At 40.9% G+C, this 20,107-nt stretch overlaps 1 protein-coding gene across 1 annotated transcript; it reads right to left on the minus strand.

Annotated features, from left to right (window-relative positions):
- Positions 1–3,931: 3,931 nt before the first annotated feature.
- Positions 3,932–20,105, minus strand: LOC139741517 (nucleoporin NDC1-like). The gene is made up of 14 exons (XM_071652099.1): positions 20,073–20,105; positions 17,479–17,599; positions 16,760–16,861; positions 15,797–16,026; positions 15,221–15,286; positions 14,902–15,010; positions 12,682–12,860; positions 11,995–12,169; positions 10,895–11,065; positions 9,427–9,708; positions 8,870–9,040; positions 8,211–8,311; positions 4,898–5,070; positions 3,932–4,044 (listed from the first exon to the last, which is right to left on the minus strand). The coding sequence occupies exons 1-14, from the start codon at positions 20,103–20,105 to the stop codon at positions 3,981–3,983; spliced, it is 1,977 nt and encodes a 658-aa protein (XP_071508200.1). The 3' UTR covers positions 3,932–3,980.
- Positions 20,106–20,107: the final 2 nt, after the last annotated feature.

Here is a 20,107-nt window from a genome sequence, read left to right on the forward strand (position 1 = left end):
CACATTACTTGAATATAGACCGTTCTGAAGCAAATCATTTTCACACAACAATAGATATACAATGAACGCTTGCATGAATCCCATAAGGATTGGAACAATCATCTCCCAGCATTTCCACTGATTCCCACTGATCAGTTACTAGCCTTCCCCTTTAAATTTCTTTTTCAGTTGTGTACAGGATGCTTAGATGTCGTGGATCTGGAGTTGCTATGTCATTTCAAAGCACTTGATAACTTTACATGATGAAACAGAGCAAAACGGAGAGAAACCAAGATAGTAAGCAGTAAAAAAAAAATATATTTAGGAATGATTTAGATGTGTATGTCCATCCAAAATGTTATGATCCATTGCTTATCACTGCAGCTGGACAAAAATGTGTCCTATAATACAATACATGTATTGTACACCCATGGAATGAAAGAAATGGAGGGAAATTAGGAACAAGATAAAACATGCGTAGCAACTCACTGGGTATTTCAGGATAAGTGGGATAAGAGGAAAAAGAAGAAACAACAAAATCAACAGCAACAAGATTACCACTGTAGAAAGACAAAACTTACCCCTAAGGGAAATATTTTATATTTGCTATATATGTGTCTATCATGAAGTGAGTCATACATTAAAAATATAAGATGTACATGTATGTGTGTGTCTGCATCAATTACACACACAAACACACACACATATTTACATGTAGATATCATCTGAGCTATTCAGCAAAACATACACACAACACAAATTCTGCCGTCTCATTCACTTGCTCTTTTCTCCTCTCATCTCCTTCGCTAGTACATAGAAATAAATTTACCTTTCTCTGGACAAGCCTTCATCATCCACTTTTAATGACTGCTTCTCACACTGTACTGGCTTTACGGATCTAAATTTGTTTGATGAGGGTAAGTTTACTCCAAACTCCAACTCTAGCCTCCCATACATGTGTCTTAAAGAGCCACATAGTCAAGAATCACGGTATCAAAGCTTATTGTCACAGGATTTAGTGATAGAGCTGTAAGTGCATTGCGTATTTGGGTGAGTGCCCTGCATAATCTTTTTTGACACATAGTACTCGAATAATCAATATCAGGTTTCTTTTGTTATGATCTGAGGGTTGCCAAGACCATTCTCACGATTTGGAGGGTAGTTGGAGGAGATGGACAAAGGGAAGGATGGTGATTTTTGATGACAAGAGATAAGGAGTTACACATTGACAATACATGGATCTAATTGTGAAAAAAAAGAAAGAATCAATACACAAAATGAACAAAAAGCATTCATGAATACAAACTACATTTGTTAAGGGGCATCTGTTGTCATGCATCTCATTTTCATTACAGGCCACATCAGTAACGGCTCACAACAGTCAAAGATCTGATGAAGTAGTAATATTGCACAGGGTAATGTATCTATGTGATTTGTTTTATTTTTCTCTTCAAATGCATCACTTAAAGAAGGCGATCCCATTCTGGCACCTATGCAAGTAGATGCATAGTTGTATATAGGTGTGTGAGTGTGCATGTGTATACTGAATGTATGTTTGTATGTACAACATGTATGTATATGTACGTATGTGTGTGTGTATGTGTATGCATGTATGTATGTATGTAAAGTGAATATTCACTTTCTTTTAGCCATGCCAAAGAGACAGACAGTAATGGCAGCATATAAAACACATTTCTCAACAGGTGTGATGTCATGATTTCTTTAAATGCACACACACACAAAACAGCAACAAAAACATCCAAACAAAAAAGAGAAACAAACAAAAATTATGTTTGCAAGTACAGTATTTAGGTTTTTTTTATCGAAGTTTTATTACACAAAGAGCAGCAACATCTGCGGTCAATGTTGAACCTTTTTTTTCTTCCTTGAACACATGACAATTTACCAGTATGCTGTAAGGTTTGAGCGATATGAAGTGAACAGATAAAATAAATGCATATCAACATGAGGCCTGTGAATAAATCCATCTTTGATCTTGATGGTCTCATGTTTAATGGTGCCATCGTGGCCTTGTGATCTCTCAACAGGCTTGTCTTTATTGAAGTTATACCTACATTGTACATCTTATTCTAACTTTATAATTCACATACTGGTAAATGTAACACATACAAAACATTGGCTCACTTTGTAAACCACAATGAACATGATAGCAACAGCAAAGCAGTAATACATCTGAAAACAATTTATACTATGATGATGAAGATTAAGAAAAAATCCCAGGCACTGACTGTTTGAAGAATTACCTTACTATAATCTAGTGATGTCTGACTAAATTACAATATACAGTGGCTTCTGCTCGCATTACACGCAATAACATTATCACTGTGGCATCAATCAGTTGTTCTGTAAAGAAAACAGAGACTCCAACTCACCTGCTTTCAACGGGAGATCTCCCACCGAAAAATCTCCCTTTCTCCCGCTTGAGATTAGATTTCTCCCGCTTGTATGGTTTTGTAGATGTAAATTAATTTCATATGCATGCATGAATAGTATCTGCATATGATATATGAAATGAAGTTTTATTAAGCCAAAATATATGATTTGAATCATTGAATCACTACATAGTGCCATCGTATGTTGAAAAATAAGCTTGAGATAGCACTAAGATAGCATTAAGATAGCATAAGAACCCTATTGACCCAAGGGACTTTGCACACATCAAGTTGGAGTCTTCAGTTTGCTAGGGGTTCAGGTGGGAGAATCTCCAGATTAGAAGGTGCTTGGGGTTGTGGTCTCTGAGAAAATGCAAAATTACAGTACACACTGCAATATTTTGAGAGCGCAATATTTTTAATTTTACAATAGAGAACCGCAAGGGTGATTCTGAAAGAAGTAAAATATCTGTATCTAAGTTGGTGACTTCCCATCTCGGATGGGGGTAAGATACATATTCTTTCCAATACATGTTAAAAACTTGACATGTAGGCTACAGGTCATCTCTAAATACTTGTGATTTGAGGCTTATGACTTAGTTTTTAGTTGTGAACTTACCCCTCAAGGAATGTTTTTAAGGGGAGGCATGAAACATTAAACCAAAAAAAGAAAAAGAAAATAGAATGGTTAACCTTTCAGCAAAAGACAACTAACATATGCAAGAAAACTGTAACAACGTGAATATTAGTAAATAACCTACAGTGACAATTACTGTCTTGACAACAGGCCATAATCCGCTTGCTTTTCAAAAGCTCCTCTCAAGTCTCAAGTCTTCTGCTTGAAATATCACATATTTCACACTTTCTGCAATGAATCTGTCAACATGATACAAAACATGATTCAATTCTCAAAAAGGACACTGAACTCCTACATATGTCTCTTTGTCTCAAAAATAATAAACGTGCACTCGCACGATCTCACTGGCTTAGGTTATCTACAAATGAAAATGGTAGTCTGCTTCTCAGACGGTCTGCATTTCATCTGCAGTGGAGCTGACCAGTCAAGTCTGTCCATCTGAGACCCATTCACACTTGAAATATAAGAGTGCATGCTATCAGTGGTGATCACAAAGACTGCACAAAATGTCTCCTTGTTTATTGACACTTGGTGCACTGTTACCTCGCCCAACAAGAACAGTCTAGCAAGCCCATGCAAAATTATACCTTGGGCAGCAACATTGATCTCTGCAGTTAAGACCCATTTTAGAACAGTGTGAGTCTTAGAACTGTGTATGAGAGCTGTCTTGGAAGCACACTGTGCTGAAAGACCACCTGTACAAGTAGGTCGAGAGAAGTCTTCAGCTGATTTAAAATGTGTCCGCACATTCTCGTAAGACTGCACATATTACTGGGGTGGATCTACCAAGAGCACTTTCACATTGTCAAATGCAGTCGGACACACTGAAAGTGAGAGCATGCCTCCACAAACAAAATCTCAGCACCAACAAAAACATTCAACGATAGAAGTGATGTGCAAAATTCTTAAGGTTTACTGTCATGTCAAACACGTCCTCCTTGCCTGGCAGGTTAGGGTGATGTCCTCTGGTATCATAATTTGTACTCCATCAGCTCTGTGAGTTGCTTCCGGTACTCTGGGGCAAGAGGTACACTCCTGGGAGGTGGAAGAGGAATGAAGGGAAATCTCATTGTTAACCCTCTATGTGATGAGCACATCAGGATAATTACCCCAGGCCTCCCTCCGGACAATTACCCCAGTCAAATACAGGTTAGTGATAGGGTTAGAGTAATGATTAGGGTTAGGGTTAGGTTTAGGGTTAGAATTTGGGTTAGGGTTAGGATCAGGATCAGGTTCAGGATTAGGATTAGGGGTTAGGGTCAGGGGACATGTCTGGGGGAATTGTTAAGGGGGTAGTTGTCCTAGAACCATGCTAACACTTAGCTGCAGCATGCCATGTTTTTTATCAGCTGCATGCCAGTAATTCCTTCAAACTTAATTGTGATTTAGCAAGCCCACTCAGGCATATCAATTTGCCTCAGTCCAACAGAAAGGCCATGGTGACAAATGGGATCTAAGGGGATTAGGTAATCTCTATTCACTGGCAGCTACTTTTCACAAATCTGTGGCAATCAGCAAAGAGAGCACTCCAGTGGACATGCCAGTCAACATAAAGCACAGTAAGGGCTAAGAGGTTGGAGGTCATAATGCATTGATAGACCGATAGACATCATGCCTTATGCGATGTGCAAAAACATACAAAGCACAAACAATCATTTCCTCCTGGTACACTTTCAAACATGACAGCCTTGAACGACCAGTCTTTTTTTTTTTTTTTTTTTACCAATACTGGACAAACACTACCTCCGGATAGCCCATTCCTGGACAATACAACCTGAGCCCTGCACAACTCGGCCAGGGCATATTGTCCAGGGTCGAGCTATCCCAGAGTTGCATTGTCCAGCAGGCTAGTAGGAATGTTCAAGTGTGTCAGGGCAAAGCTACGCACTTGATGTGATGGCCGAACGTTGAAGTGATCCTATGCAGAGAAGTCTTGACCGTCGTCCGCAGGTCGTTGCGCAGCTGGTCATCAGGGTGGGCTGGGCCAATTCTGGTGACCTTCAACTCGCGTGGGTCCCGTGACGTCAAGGGAGTTGGCAATTTGAAGAGTTTTTCCAACGCCTGAAAGGTTGGAAAGAAAGAAGAGTTCCTTTTAACTACAGTGAAACCCCGTTATAACGAGGTCCGTGGGACCGGCGATATTACCTCGTTATAACCGTACGCATCAAAAACAAAGAAAAACATAAGGACGACGTTATAATATACCCATTAACGAAAGTTAAGAACATCCTTTGCGTTTTATTACACAATTATGGCTCATTATTATCGAGAGAATAAAGGGAAATTATTCTAGGCCTATATCTATATCATTTTTATTTCTATATTATATTAAAATCAGATTGTATAAAATGCGTTTGTTAAATTTTTCTAAACGCCAGCGCAAATAAAGTAACATAAATGCGTTGTTTACCGTTTGCGAGATATTTTTACGCTGTTGGTGTCAAGGAGGAATGCGATAATTTCAGGAATCATTTCGGCTGTAATCTTATACAATGCATGATCGTTGCGCCCGAAAGGATTAAAATGCGTTGTTGTTTTTCTTCCGAAAATCTCTTCGCGTTTTGTACATCCGTTCTTGAAAAATATGCGACAGGATTGAAGTTAGAAGGTTGTGATCCTTTTTACGCAGATCTGTTCCTCATAGACCATTCTGAAAGAAAGAAAATCTTTATTGTGAAATGCGTTGTTAAAATTGTGATAATAAACAAACCCAGATTTATTCAAATTGTTAAATGCGTTTGTTTCTTTTTTTGAACACCGATTAATGCGCTATTTAACTATTTTTACGCTACTGTCAACCGGTGTGATCGCGATGATTTCAGAATAACATACATGCGTAGTTTACCGTAACTTGCGGGGTATTTTTACGCTGTTCGTGCCCAGCGAGAATGCGATAATTTCATGAATCATTTCGGCTGTAATCTTATACAATGTATGTTCGTTGCCCCCGAAGGGATTGAAGATGCGTTGTTCATTTTCTTCTTCGCGTTTTGTACGTCCGTTCTTGAAAAATATGCGACAGGATTGAAGTTAGAAGGTCGAATCTTCATTGTGAAATGCGTTGTTAAAATTGTGATAATGAACAAACCCAGATCTATTCAAATTTTTAAATGCGTTTGTTTCTTCTTCTGAACACTGATTAAAGTAGCTTAACATGCGTTATTCAACTATCTTTACGCTACTGTCATATCCGGCAAGATCGCGATGATTTCAGAGTAACATACATGTGTCGTTTACCTGAACTTGCGAGGTTATTTTACGCTGTTGGTGCCCAGCGGGAATGCGATGATTTCATGAATCATTTCGGCTGTAATCTCATACAATGTATTATCGTTGCGCCCGAAGAGATTAAAGATGCGTTCTTTATCTTCTTCCGAAAATCCCTTCGCGTTTTATTTTTACGCTACTGTCACCCGGCGAGATCGTGAAGTCATTAATTATTTCGGCTATAATCATACACTCATATTTGCTAACCAGCACCAGCGAAAGAACTGGAAGTCAGGACTACAAATGGAAAGGATAATTAATTGTTGAGTTGCACATGCATTCCAATTTCCATATTTGCCATGAGTGTCGTTAAATGAAAAGTTTTTGAGTGCGTTATCTTTTTTCCCTTGTTGCGCTGTGGTCTGACCTACAACATTACGCACGCGTGTGATCTCGCGAAAAAGAAAATCGAATGATTATGTTTAATAATTTAGTAGAACATCTGATGGTATTAGTGTGTCTTATTGCGTGGTTTGGAAGAAAACATGGAAGGAACTGTTCTCTGCAAAACGGGAAAAAGACATGGATAGCGTGAATTCGATTTTCAATGTTTCGTTTGTCACGTGTTTGAAAAGCGGCAAGTCAAAAAATGGTACCTCGTTATATCCGACCAAATTTCTTATGTTTTTCTTTATCATGATGCGCCAAAAATGTCCTCGTTATAACCGGAATCTCGCTATAACCGAACTCGTTATAACCGATTCGTTTTGCCATAGGTTTACACGCAAAGGAAAACGGGACCGACACGATCACCTCGTTATAAGCGGTTCCTCATTATAACCGAACTCGTTATAACGGGGTTTCACTGTACAACCCAGTTTTACAGTCAGGACATGTATGGCAGTGTATCAATGATGTATGAATTTATTCAAAATTTGAATTCACAGGAAATGTGTGAATAAGATATCTTTTGAGTTTCTGCACGATAAACGGAGAGCTGAGTAGCATTTAGGCAAAAACAAGTTGAAAATCTGAAAATGGTTCAACTCTGAAAGTCAGTGCAGGTTTACAAGACAACGAGGCAACAAAAGATGAATACTTACCAATGACTAACTTGGGCTCCTATTACCATATGTTACATTAAGATAATTTTCGGTACACACTCCTGTCAGGGTACTCAGTTTTCAATGTGTGTGAAAGCTGAGCATGCTCACAATGCACACTGGCACATGCCTTCATGTTAATGAGATGCGAGAATGTCATGGCTCTCATCATAATCACACAAAATCACAATCTAGCCAGTGATAATGCCTTGGGCTCAATGGTTGGAGGGCTCCCAGGAGTTATTCTACAGCAATGAAGTTGCTTCTCATAAATATGACAGTATTGACTGATTCTGTGAGGCGGTTTGTGTATTATCGGCATGGGCAGCGCCATTACTGCGGTGTCCCGGCCGACCCCCCCTCCCACTCCCCCACCCCTCTTCCTACATTAGCACGTGCACGGAATGAAAAACTGATGCATGGTTGCTTTAGCCAATGGGCGTCTCGTACTGAGTGCGCGAATGCTTGCTTAGTGCACGAACCTTTGTTACAAGTGCGCGATAAACATGTTGCCAGTGGGGTGGGGGAGAGGAGGGGGGGTCGGCTGCAACACCGCAATTTGAGCTTATGGCTGCGCCCAGTGCCACAAATTGTCTGCTGCCCTCAACGAACCTGAATCGGTCAATAGATTCTCCAGCTTCAGACAGACACCTTGACTTCTTTCCTCTGCTGTTTACACAATAGCAAGCTTTAGATTTGCGACGCGAATGCTGAGACTATGCTAATTTGGCCAAAACTGATGTTCTGCACATGTGCGAGACAGCTGTTTCTGTTGTTCAACCCACGGAGTCTGCGTCATCTTGGCTTTTGTGTCACAGATAATGCTCACTATTATTACACTTCTGTGCATGAGCCAGAGGGTTATCTTGCAATATAATTATAGAGACTTACATTGTGCAAAGCAAGCATTTCAGCAAGAATATCTGGTAGAGATGACTGGACTACTCCAAAGGAATCCTCCAGATAGGAGGCAGCCACTAGAGAAGACAATGCTGTGATTGACAGGGATGAAAGAAGGAAAACGATAATCAGTCACCAGTCATGCCCAATTTCAGCACTGCACATAGGATTCACATGCAAATCATGCTCGTTTGTATTTTATCTTACTCATGTACATAGTGTCATTCAACACTTTTCAAAGATTACTGATCTAAAGTGATGTATCATCGCTGAAACATTCATAGACTTTAACCAGTACAGGGAAAAATGAATACAAACAAACTGAATAAAATACAAGTTAACTTCAATACTGTATGCTTACAATATGACATGTAATTCAAAACTTAAATCAAATAAAAATACTGCTCAAATAACGAACATGAAATAGACCTTTCTTCATGTGGTGTAAGTAGGTACAAGAAATTAAAGAAAAAGTCTTTGTCAACTCATGAAAGAAGCACACATTAGTAATTTGTCAGACTTATTAAAGTTGTTTAAGCAATTCAAAATTACATTTCAATCCATTGTTAAGATTAAATCTCCTTCGCAAACATGTGCTGATGAGTTTGAATAGTGACTGTGCACTTGCAATGCATTTGTCCACCACATACCCTCCAAAGCCCAGATGTGCAGCTGAGCATCAGTAAAGAGAGCACGGCTTTCTGCCTCTGGGAAAGGATCCATGAAGTAGCGGAATAGGACCAGCTGTCGTAGGGCTGTCGGCCGGGGCAGGAGCAGGAGGCGGTGGCGGGGCGGGTAGGGGGCACTGTTCACTGGATCAGCTGTTACAAAATCACAATGATTATGAGGGACTGGGAGTCAGTTGCAAACAGGTCAACAGTGATCAAAATTTGATAGAATAGTTTTGGAAACTTTGAACATGTACAACATGCATAAAAATCCCAACAAAGGATGCAGTGCACGCACGTTCAAATGCCACTGTAATGGACATACAACCAATGCATGTCCGTTGTCCTCAATTTCCACAAAAAGCTCCTAATTTTCCAAAAAACTTCACAAAAATCTCCTTATAGTGTGTCAAACTTGCATATAATCTCTATCAGTACAACTGGTAACTACACTCCATTCGATGTCAATGAAATTTAAAGTCAGTGATCCCCCAGATGGGTTAATCAAAGCACACTACAGAGTGCAGAGGCGTCCAGGCTTGAACCTCTGTTGTCCCTACCTCTTTGGGTGTCTCGTATCGGCTTTCTTGGTGAGACGAGAGGAGTGTAGCTGTGATTCGCAGGAGGGTCCACCAGCACGCTGTCCTGGCCTGGTGTAGCTGGGGCTTGGCTCCAGCTAGGGGTTGCTGGTGAGTAGGGGGTACCACACCCTTGTGAGTAGCCCCCCTGGACAGGTGTGGTCATGCTGGTGGTGGAGAGGGTGGCAATTCTCTGGCGGGGCTCGTGTGGGGTGGTGGCTGTGAAGTATGAACTACTGGAACCTACAGCAGCACAGATATTGAGTGAAACATATAACAGAGGGTCTCTATGAAATGATAAAATAACACATTCACACTGAGTATATTCAAAAGTGTATTAAAAAGTGTATTCTTTCAATACACAAACACATTCATTTGCATTTACCCGCCTCAATCCAAGGACCCTGTTAAAAAAAGGCACCTGAATAAGTTGTGCTAAAAGATCTTCAGGTTCATCAGCTAGGTGAGGTATTAAAAGAAGGATTAAATTGTTCTCCACTAGAAGTACAGTGGGTCATGCTACTGAAACAACTTCTATTCTTGTGATGACAAACTTACATTCAATGTATCACCATTGCAGAAATATATTGGAGCTCATTAAAAGTAATGCAAAGTGAATGATGTATCATTATTATTATTATTACTTATTCGACCAAGTAAAGAATATAGGATACATATCATAAACATTACAAACATGAAACAAAAACCAGAATGAACATTTACAAAGGATACACTGTACTGTGTACGTTACACAAAATGAAAATTGAGTGAATGGAGACTACATGAGGGTCAGGGCACCCAAAAGTAAAGTCATTCACTATTGCCCGTAGGCATGTGAACCCACACATGTTGCCCCTAAGAAACATTTAACAATCATTCAAAACTTAGAAAAAAATATCACTCATCCCCTGATCCCCACCCCTTAACGCCGTGGCCCACATCAAACTTCAAAACATGAAAAACAAAATAAAATTCCAATATAATCATCCAACCATTAGCTTCATTAACAAATTTAAAAAACTGAAAAAAAAAATACAACTTCAACATAAATCTGGTAGATTCCTGGATTTCCACCCGACCCCCAACCCTAAACCTTTAACCTCTTAAACCATAATCAGCATCGTCGTCAGCATAAAAATGAAACACATGCGTACAAATCAAAACTAAAACTATCACTCAATGTGACTAACACCCCATCCAACACTGAGAGAGCAAACTCAACGAACAATTAATTTGTATACTGTTACCATAACAACTCAATGTTCAACATGAACCAAAAATGAAATTTGCACAACCACATATCATAGCCGGCACATATGCCAAATTTCAAATCAAATGCCTAAAACCTGAGAAAGTTAACTGAAATCGTCGGAAGAATACAAGCATATTTCTCTTCAAATATCACAGAATAGTGATTTGTCCCTCTCACCCCTCTGCTTCATGCTACCACTACGCTTCCTCTTCTCTTCAGCCAACATTCGCTTCTCCTTGGCGAGTCCGTTCGCTGCCCTCTCCTGGTGAATGAGCAGACGGTCAGTGAGGGAGGCAAGCAGGTCCAGACACTCCGTGCTGATCCTGTTCCAGTTGTGAGGATGGCCACCTGTGGTCAATTCCCAGTATATGGCATTACATGTACTAGCCATCTACAGGTCACTGAACTTATCTGTGACAAAATGCCCAGGTCTCAATGTACATCAAAGGCAGCAGTCTTGGGGAAATACGATTTCTTGTACTAAAGTCACACAATGGAATGTCCATTGGCATGGTTGGTGGTGCCACCTCCCAATACGTCCGCAAAGACATCTAAACATGGCATGAAAGCCAACCCAAGTGCCAACAACACCACAAGTAAACCATAACGATACTCACTTAATGGCCATTTGTAATACTTTCCATAAATATCAACTCTTGTTTTCTTTCACTGACCATGAATGTCTTGAGCATTCACAGAAATTATCATAGAAATTTTTGAGGAACATTCTGACTACTAACTGCAGAATGCATTCAGTGTTTGAACAAAAAAAGTTTGAACATATTTGCAATATAGGGCTGCACACTAACTCATTTTCTCTACTGGTCCAACCTGTCTGTCGGACCAGTAGGTACCCAGTGTTTGGATTTTTTACAGGTCAATTCCTGAAAAGGTTACTGGTCCGACAGTGATTTTGACTGGTCAGGGACCGTCAGACCAATGCCAGAGTGTAGCTTTGCATATTAGAATGATATCCTATAACATCTATGGATGCAAAATGAAAGATGCTTGGACGGCTCAACAGGGACAAGGGCTTGCAGTCCGGATAACTTGACCCTAGCTCGCCCACATTAAGAGCCTGGATGATAGACTAGCACCCAGTCAAAAGAATACCACTGTCCCCTTAGCTACAAAGCATTATAGTCTTACTGTCTCCTCTAGCCCAAAGCACACAAAACTTTTGCATCCCCTGCCCTGCAGCTTGGATAAGAGACTAGTGGCGAATATCAATACCTCTGATCTCTCTAGTAACTGAGCACACTTGAGTCTAGTCTCACCTGGCTGGCTGAGAGAGAAGATCTGCTTCCTCCTTGCAGGAGAGTGCTCTGCCAGAAGGCTGAGATCCTGGTAGGCGAGGTGCTGGACCAGGGGAATCCCCCGCTGGCCCAGGGCTCTGTGCAGTGTCATCTCTTGGTTCATGTTGAATGCCGCCTCTATGGGGAACTCGAAGACCTGGTGAAAACAGGTAGGGAAGAAAAAGTATCTCAGATATAGATTCCCAAAAATGCTAATGTTAATATGTAATTGAATTATTGCTTTATACAAGCTGCAAACGGGAGTGTTCTCCTACAAATTTTACAATTATACGTTGAAGTCATCAAGCTACACTACGGACAAGCTATCGCTTGCAAATTGTGTCCTTTTCATAAGATTTTCATGTGACCATTCCGAGTCCCAATTGTATGGCGTGAAAACAGCACACAGCACAACCTCTACAGGTTGTGCTACGTTTTGGGAGACTCTAAACGGGGTATAAGGCTTGTGCCCATTACATTCGTTATGCCCCTTTCCTCCATAACGGAGCATAGGCTATTAACAACAATCCTCCACTGGACATGATTCTGGACTGCACTTTCCGCTTCTTTCCACATGATACCCCTTTACCCCACTGCCCCGCCACATATTTATCATAAAATAGCAAAAATGTGTGTGTGTGTGGGGGGGGGGGGGATGGAGAGGCTAACCTCAGTATTGAAGACCTTGAAGAGGTAAAGGGCAGACTTCCATGAGTGGGTCAGGAGGGTCCCAAGTAGCCAGGCCTGCCAGAAGAGCCTGATGTCCAGCAGGCCTCGGATGGAGTCCACGGGGGTGGGCAACTCATAAAGCCTGAGGTTGGTCAGCAGCCAGGACTTCAAGAGGCAGCCTGTAGGAGGCAGAATGGGAGACACGAGTGAAAAGAATGTTGGAGGCACGACTGGTACAGCAGCTTCACAAGTCAAGAAAGATATTGAGTTAAAGAAAATAAAGATGAAACTAAAAGAGAAGAGAAGGAATGCAAAGAGAGAGAGAAAAATGCACATACACACTAGTAGTGAAAAAGGAAATCTACACACACAAACTGGCCAAATGAAGCAAGATCAAACAATAAAGAGCAATACTTAACCTGGTAGAATGAAATTAAAAAATGAGTAACTTTTTTCATGGGAGCATACTAAATAGTTACAAACAAACACACATACATATGCCTACTTGGGACTGCAGCATCTATCACTTGGGCTAATGCCAGTAAGCTAATTGGGTAAGATGCATATTTGTCCGAGACACAACTGATAAAAACGTCACATATTATTAGCACACTATTTTATCTATTCTGAGACTAACACTCTGTCCTCTGCACAGGACAATAAATGCAAGCCAAACCAAAAACACTTTGATGAAAAAAAACAAGAGACCCGCGGGTCTAGCGCTCACCTGAGTATCGCCAGTTCACCTTTCACGCAGTCACTAATCTAAATTATTCACAGCTCTACCAAAATTTGACGAGGCATTCTCAAGTGGAAGATGAAAATGTACAATAAGGGCCCAATTTTTTCAAGATTCCTTAATTTGGGGGAATTGGGGCCCCCTGGGGCCCTCTGGGTGGGGCATGGTGCCCAGTTTGATAAATTGAGATCCTGACCACCTAGGGATGCTACCTGCCAAGTTTGACAAAAATCCATCATGAGGTTTTCAGGAAGAAGATGAAAATGTACAATTCAGGCCCCCATTTGGACCCTTCCAACCACCCCCCCCCCCCCCCTACCCCCAAGAGGGGCACCCCTGGATCTCCTATGAACAAACTTGAAACTACAGTCATTAATGTACTCACTCATAGTATTATCTCAGCTCTATAACTTCTGATTCTAGAGAAGATTTTTAAAGACTCCTTCATTTGGGGGGGTTGTGCCCCCTGGGGGCCCCCTGGGCGGGGCATGGTGCCTATTTTAACAAATTGAGATCCTAACCCCCTAGGGATGCTACCTGCCAAGTTTGGTGAAAATGGGTCATGGGGTTCTCAAGAAGAAGATAAAAATGTACAATTTAGGCCCCATTAGGACCCCTCCTCACCCCCCCCCCCCCCCCCCCCCCCCCCCCCCCCCCCCGGGTCCCAAGGGGGGGCTCCCCTGATTCTGCCATGAACAAACTTGAAACTACAGTCATCAATGTGCTAACTCATAGTATTAACCTAGCTCTATCACTTCTGGTTCTAGAGAAGACGATTTTTGCGGATTCCTTAATTTTGGGGGGTTTGGGCCCCCTGGGGGCCCCCTGGGTGGGTCATGGTGCCCATTTTAACAAATGGAGTTCCTAACCCCCTAGGGATGCTACCTGCCAAGTTTGGTGAAAATCGGTCGTGGAGTTCTCAAGAAGAAGATGAAAATGTACAATTTAGGCCCCATTAGAACCCTCCCCCACCCCCCTCCCCTGGGTCCCAAGGGGGGCACCCCTGATTCTGCCATGAACAAACTTGAAACTACAGTTATCAATGTACTAAGTCATAGTATTAACTTAGCTCTATCACTTCTGGTTCTAGAGAAGAAGATTTTTACAGATTCCTTAATTTTGGGGGGTTTGGGCCCCCCTGGGGGCCCCCTGGGTGGGGCATGGTGCCCATTTTAACAAATTGAGTTCCTAACCCCCTAGGGATGCTACCTGCCAAGTTTGATGAAAATCGGTCATGGGGTTTTCAAGAAGAAGATGAAAATGTAAAAAGTTTACGCACGACGCACGACGGACGACGGACGACGGACGACGGACGACGGACGACGGACGACGGACGCCGGACGAAGGGCGATCGCAATAGCTCACTTGAGCCTTTGGCTCAGGTGAGCTAAAAATAGATTGAATTTACTAAAGGTTCAACAGACATTCAAACATCACATCATGTCAGAAGGGAAGTTATTTCTTCAGGGTCAAACACTCACCAAGGAAGTAGAACGTTAAGTAGAAGTAGGCACACAGTCTCAGGGATCCCAGCGCATTGCTGGCAAGGGACGGCAGCAGGTTGGACTTGACTTGGAAGAACTTCATTTGCTACATGGATAGGGAAAAGAAAGTCACAATAAAATCACGCATTCAGCAAAAAAGCAGACACTTCATATCATAGACATACAATGAAGAACTTTTATTTCACATATCCCGAAGCCATTTGCTCTAACAAGAAAGTGCTTTCATAATAAAGAATAGCAAAATACATGAAAATGTTTGTAGTAAACCAGAGTTTCATCAAAAGTTCTCACTTACCTGTATGATACTGAATGTCAGCAGATTTGAACGATGAAGAAAATGAGACACACTATAGACCACTCCCTGTGGAAAAAGAAAAAAAAAAGAGACATTTTAAATTTGCCTATGTAATAGACTATAAGCAGCACCTGTGGTAATTCAATTTTGCCTGGCTTGAAAGTCTATTTGGTATCACCTCCATGACAAACATGATGATAAAATGGCACAGGCTTTCAAGGAGGAAACAATTATGGGCAACATCATGGTAAAGGGTGAAAATCAATTTTGCATTACTTTTACAACAGATATGAATAAGGCATGATACAGCATGAGAAATGCTGCTTCCACCTAAAAGACATTGAAATGTCATCATATACCACTCCATTTGATACATACAAACAAGGTGGAACATTTTAATTAGCAAACTATTGTAGTTTATACGATAAAGGCTTGAATAACAAACACACATAATATGTTTTTTTCCAAAATACTCCAAAGTGAAACCATTATTAACAAAATTTATGAATGTTTCTGATATTTTTCTTACAAAAGTGCTACAGACCAATGCAATATTAGATATTCCAATTAACTCACCAAATAGGCAGCAAAGAGAACCAGGAACAGGTGATGGTCATTCAAGCACAGTGCTCCTGCCTGGTTCTTGCACTCGATAGAGAGGGCCGCATAGCGTCCACCAATCAGCTTGCAGCACGCCCATCCTATCAGCCCGCCCAGGAGGGTGTGGCCTATCGCATGGAGGAGTCGGCCTGGTCGCGTGACACTCAGGATGATTGACAGCCGGTTCCTGTGGATTTGTGGGATCACTGCGAAGAAACAATCACAATTTTTTTTCAAACAATATGTGGCTAGCACCCTCAAATCACCTCATAAGGAGAAGTGATGCTGTCAGTAGTCTCTTTATGTTTTCAATAGTATTCTACGAGGGAGATGGAAAGGGGTAAAACAAAGTATTACACACTTTAAAGACCAGCTAGGGTGCAAAAACATGGGCGATTCATCTTAATTTACTGCCCACCAGGGTACAATTGAAAACCATAAATAGCGCCTGTCAGTGAATTTGCACACAGAAACATAAACTCATCAGTAACAGCCAACTTTGGTCAAGATTCTTTGGCCGTACATATAGCAATCAGTGATACAGCTGTACACAATTCCTTTCCTTCTCAAATATAAGGAGCCAGGCCACCCTTCTCATTCCATGAATCCACATGCTACTGGGTTTTCAAACCATTCATGGTTATGTATAATTATGAATAGTTTGCACAAGAAGATTATGCTAAAGTCTCCAAAATTATGAGGGGGTTGAAATTCTGGACACAATATTCCTTCATCACTGATCTGTTCTAAAACTACTCTACAAACTCTAAATGTACTCTGTTTTTCTTTCTGTAATCACATAACAGCAAATGCTTTTACATATCATGAGCTAGTACATTTTGCACAGTGTGCATGTAACAAATACATACACTCGCAAAAACTCAAGTGTCAAAAGGGATCTCATAAACTGCATTATTTCAGTCGGTATTCTTTACTCACACGAGTATGAGAAAGCATTCAGAATGGACACAATCGCAGCACAGAAAACGATGAAGGTGATGTAGGCAATACCAGACAGAGAAAAGCAAGAGAGAAGACATCCTGTATATTCAGAAAATAAAATACAACAAAATCATACAATATATTACTTCCTTTGAAACTGGAATATATTGCAGATAAAGTGATGAAATAGCATATTTCTAGAATTTTAAGAAGGAATCATATTCCCTTGTTTGAGACAATGTGTAATGACATATTGCCATCGATATTTTGAGCTAGTTAGTTACGTGGAAGTATATTTTTGATGAAAACATAGAAACTCCTATGGAAGAAACCATAACCAGAAGCTTGTAATTCTTATGTGGCTTGATAAATGTAATGGCCAACCGATCAGTTTTAGACTGGGCATCAGATGCAAGTTTAAGTACTATTTCATTCCATTTAAATTTGGAGCACTCTTCACTACAATTATGGCACATTTATGAGAAACAAGCCCACTGAAAAGCTATTGTTTGTGTAAGTGGTAAGATTTTGAAGTCCTAAAGCCATTCATCCAATTTAAAGTCAATTCTCACACATCTATTTTATAAAAGAACTTGTGAGCGTACAATAGCTAATCAAAACAATCCATCATATTTAAATCTAAATCTTGTATAATACAGAGGTTGACTGGGATTAGCAATTGATTACTTTTGAACAGTGAAGGTTGAAAAACTCACCAAGAATCCAACGAAAAGGGTGCAAGAGATCAAGGTGAGTCAGAAGGACATAAAGACTGACCGCTGGTGGCAAGAGCAGCAGTGACCAGGCAACACTGGCCCCAGTCCTCCATCGAAACACCTGACCAAGAAAGAAACCAAAGAAACTGTGTACTGATATTCAATCTTCAAGCCTAATATTGCAATCGTGGAATATTGCTCATTGTGAAATTTCTTGAATCACATACCGGCACAAAAATAAAAATTTGGAAATATTTTGTACACTATTGTTCATGTGAATTCATGCTACAGATACAAAGTGTTGAGAGTGAACAAAATTAAAAAACACAGATTTGTTAATTGTCAAAGTTGAAAATTTCTTGTCGTTAATACGTCGCTCAAAACAACTCCTTCTTCACTCGCAATCCCAGCATACGCTGCCTGCGCCTGCACAATCTGAAATTGAAGACTACGCTGTATAGTCTGGCGAAGTTTCATCTAATGAATGCGACTTTTCTTTCAAGTAAAGTTGAATCTGTCATCATGCCCATGGTCATTGTTCATGTTGGCATTATTGCAAATACTTGGCCCATGCCATCTAGGATCTTTGTTTCTATGGCATTGGACTACCCTAAATACAACTACAAACAAGAAATTGAAACTAGGCACCTATTATTAACTCAATTACATAATTACATAAGCTCAAGTACGTAATCCCAACCGTGACCATAGATGTGTTCAAATTTTCCTTTTTTCCCCGAGCTGTTTTAATAGTGTTAGAACCTGGAACCATCTGCCAGGACCTGTGGTCGCGATTACCAACCCATTAACCAGGGCTCAACACTAACGGTGGCCCGGTGGCCCGGGGCCACCAAAAATGAAAGTTGGGCCACCAAATTTTTAAAAAGGGCAAATTTGGTGCCCCGCCTCGGGCCACCAAAATTTTTGGAAAAGTGTGTCAATTAATTCGTAACTTTTTTCGCCGGAAATTAGCAGTTAAATTTGTTTAAAGGATGGATGAAAAGGACTGAATGAGTGCCTGAGAGTGAGTGTTGCGAGTTTGTTGAGGTTTATTTATGAGTAGGTTCTAGATATGTCCAACTTCCAATTCTTACTGTGATAAAACTTAGATATTTGACTCATTGAAAAAACAGGACTTTTAATGTTTTTTATTGGTGTTTTTTTTTCGGGGCCACCAAATTTTTCTCTCAGGCCACCAAAAATATGAAAAAAGTTAGTGTGGAGCCCTGCATTAACATTCAGAGACTGAGAGAGGCTGCTCTTCCATAATCCGAGTGATGCATCCTCCTGTTGGGTCACACATGCTCTAAGTCTAAGCAAAGAGGCATGTTTTTTACTTGCACAGTCACTTTTATTGTACATTTATAGACATAGAAATTTATAGTGACATTTAAAATCATCCTGCTCACTAAGACACTAGTCTATGTCACCTCTCACTGATGCACAACACTTCTACCATCCCGGGATAGTTCCAAGGAGCTCCTGAAAGGGATTACTACTTCAAGGTTCAAGGTTCAATTACAAACATGACCCAATGCAATGCAATGGCAAATGATTGATGAGATGGCCAGCAATACCAGCAGTGAGCTGTCTCGTGGGTTACATACAATGCCTGTTAATCTTTCTAAATTCTACTAGGAGAATCTAACGTTAGGAAGGGCCTGTCGGGTAGGGGTAGAATATCTAGAATCGTTGACCGAAAGATCGGTCTGTATCTGTCTGTCGGGGAATGTTCCACGGAGACTACGTCTGGCTTCACGGATCATCTCTGTCTACGGAGGACAGCGTTAATGGCAAAATATAAAAGAGTCCTCCGGACAGACGGATCTTTCTGTCTACTAGAATCGTTACTAACGTTAGGTAACCTAGATCAGTTCGGGAAACCCACTCACAAGGGGGGCCCCTCCTTATAAGTAACCCGTCCCCCTAATGCTTGAGTGCAGACGTGGTGACTGAGTCTGCCACTCAGTCGCCACGTCTGCACTCAAGCATTGCCGCGCCGCCGCGCCTGGCGACACTCACGCCAGTAATCGCTCGCATTTCAGCATTCGCATGGGTCGTTTGACATCGCATTTAAATCCATGATTTTAGATATGATGCCTCAAACCGATTTTGCTCAAATTTCGTGAGTAACTAGGAAACTTGTGAAGCTTTATGGACATAATCAAGCGAATTGCCGCAGTCCTTTCATTTTCGCGTTGCATTGCAAAAAAGCGTGGAGACTCCTTATAAGGGGTGCCCCGGGGGTTACTTATAAGGGGGACGGGGTTACTTATAAGGGGGACGGGTTACTTATAAGGAGGGACCCCCCTTGTGAGTGGGTTTCCCGAACTGAGATGGAATCTGTAAAGAAATACACAGTCCAATCGAAACTTTGACTGTAAAAGTGTAGACTTTAGAATTTAGGTTAAACTAAAGTCTAACTTTAGACCCACTCTCTACATACAGTGAGTAAAATTATAACAGTTTAATAGCTGTATAATGACAGTAACTGTTACTAGTTAGTGTTACAGCGCGCGGTCCGGAGCGGAGGACAAAAATGAATGCATAAATTTACAACGATAAAACTCAGCCACTATTATTATGATACTTACATCTCTCATATACCAATTATATCGGACATTCATCC

Source organism: Diadema antillarum, unplaced genomic scaffold (genome assembly GCF_040938485.1).
Source record: "Diadema antillarum isolate AM-2024a unplaced genomic scaffold, OU_Dant_1.0 seq00000932_RagTag, whole genome shotgun sequence".
Lineage (NCBI taxonomy): Eukaryota > Metazoa > Echinodermata > Echinoidea > Diadematoida > Diadematidae > Diadema > Diadema antillarum.

Bases quoted from the DNA above. Each gene is read 5' to 3' on its own strand.
- LOC139741517 (XM_071652099.1), bottom strand. From the start codon at position 20,105: ATGAATGTCCGATATAATTGGTATATGAGAGAT. The intron at 16,027-16,759 runs GTGAGTAAAGAA...GTTTCTTCGCAG, and splicing joins GAATGCTTTCTCATACTCGT to TGATCCCACAAATCCACAGG. The intron at 9,709-10,894 runs GTGAGAGGGACA...GTGCTGCTGTAG, and splicing joins TGGTAGCATGAAGCAGAGGG to GTTCCAGTAGTTCATACTTC.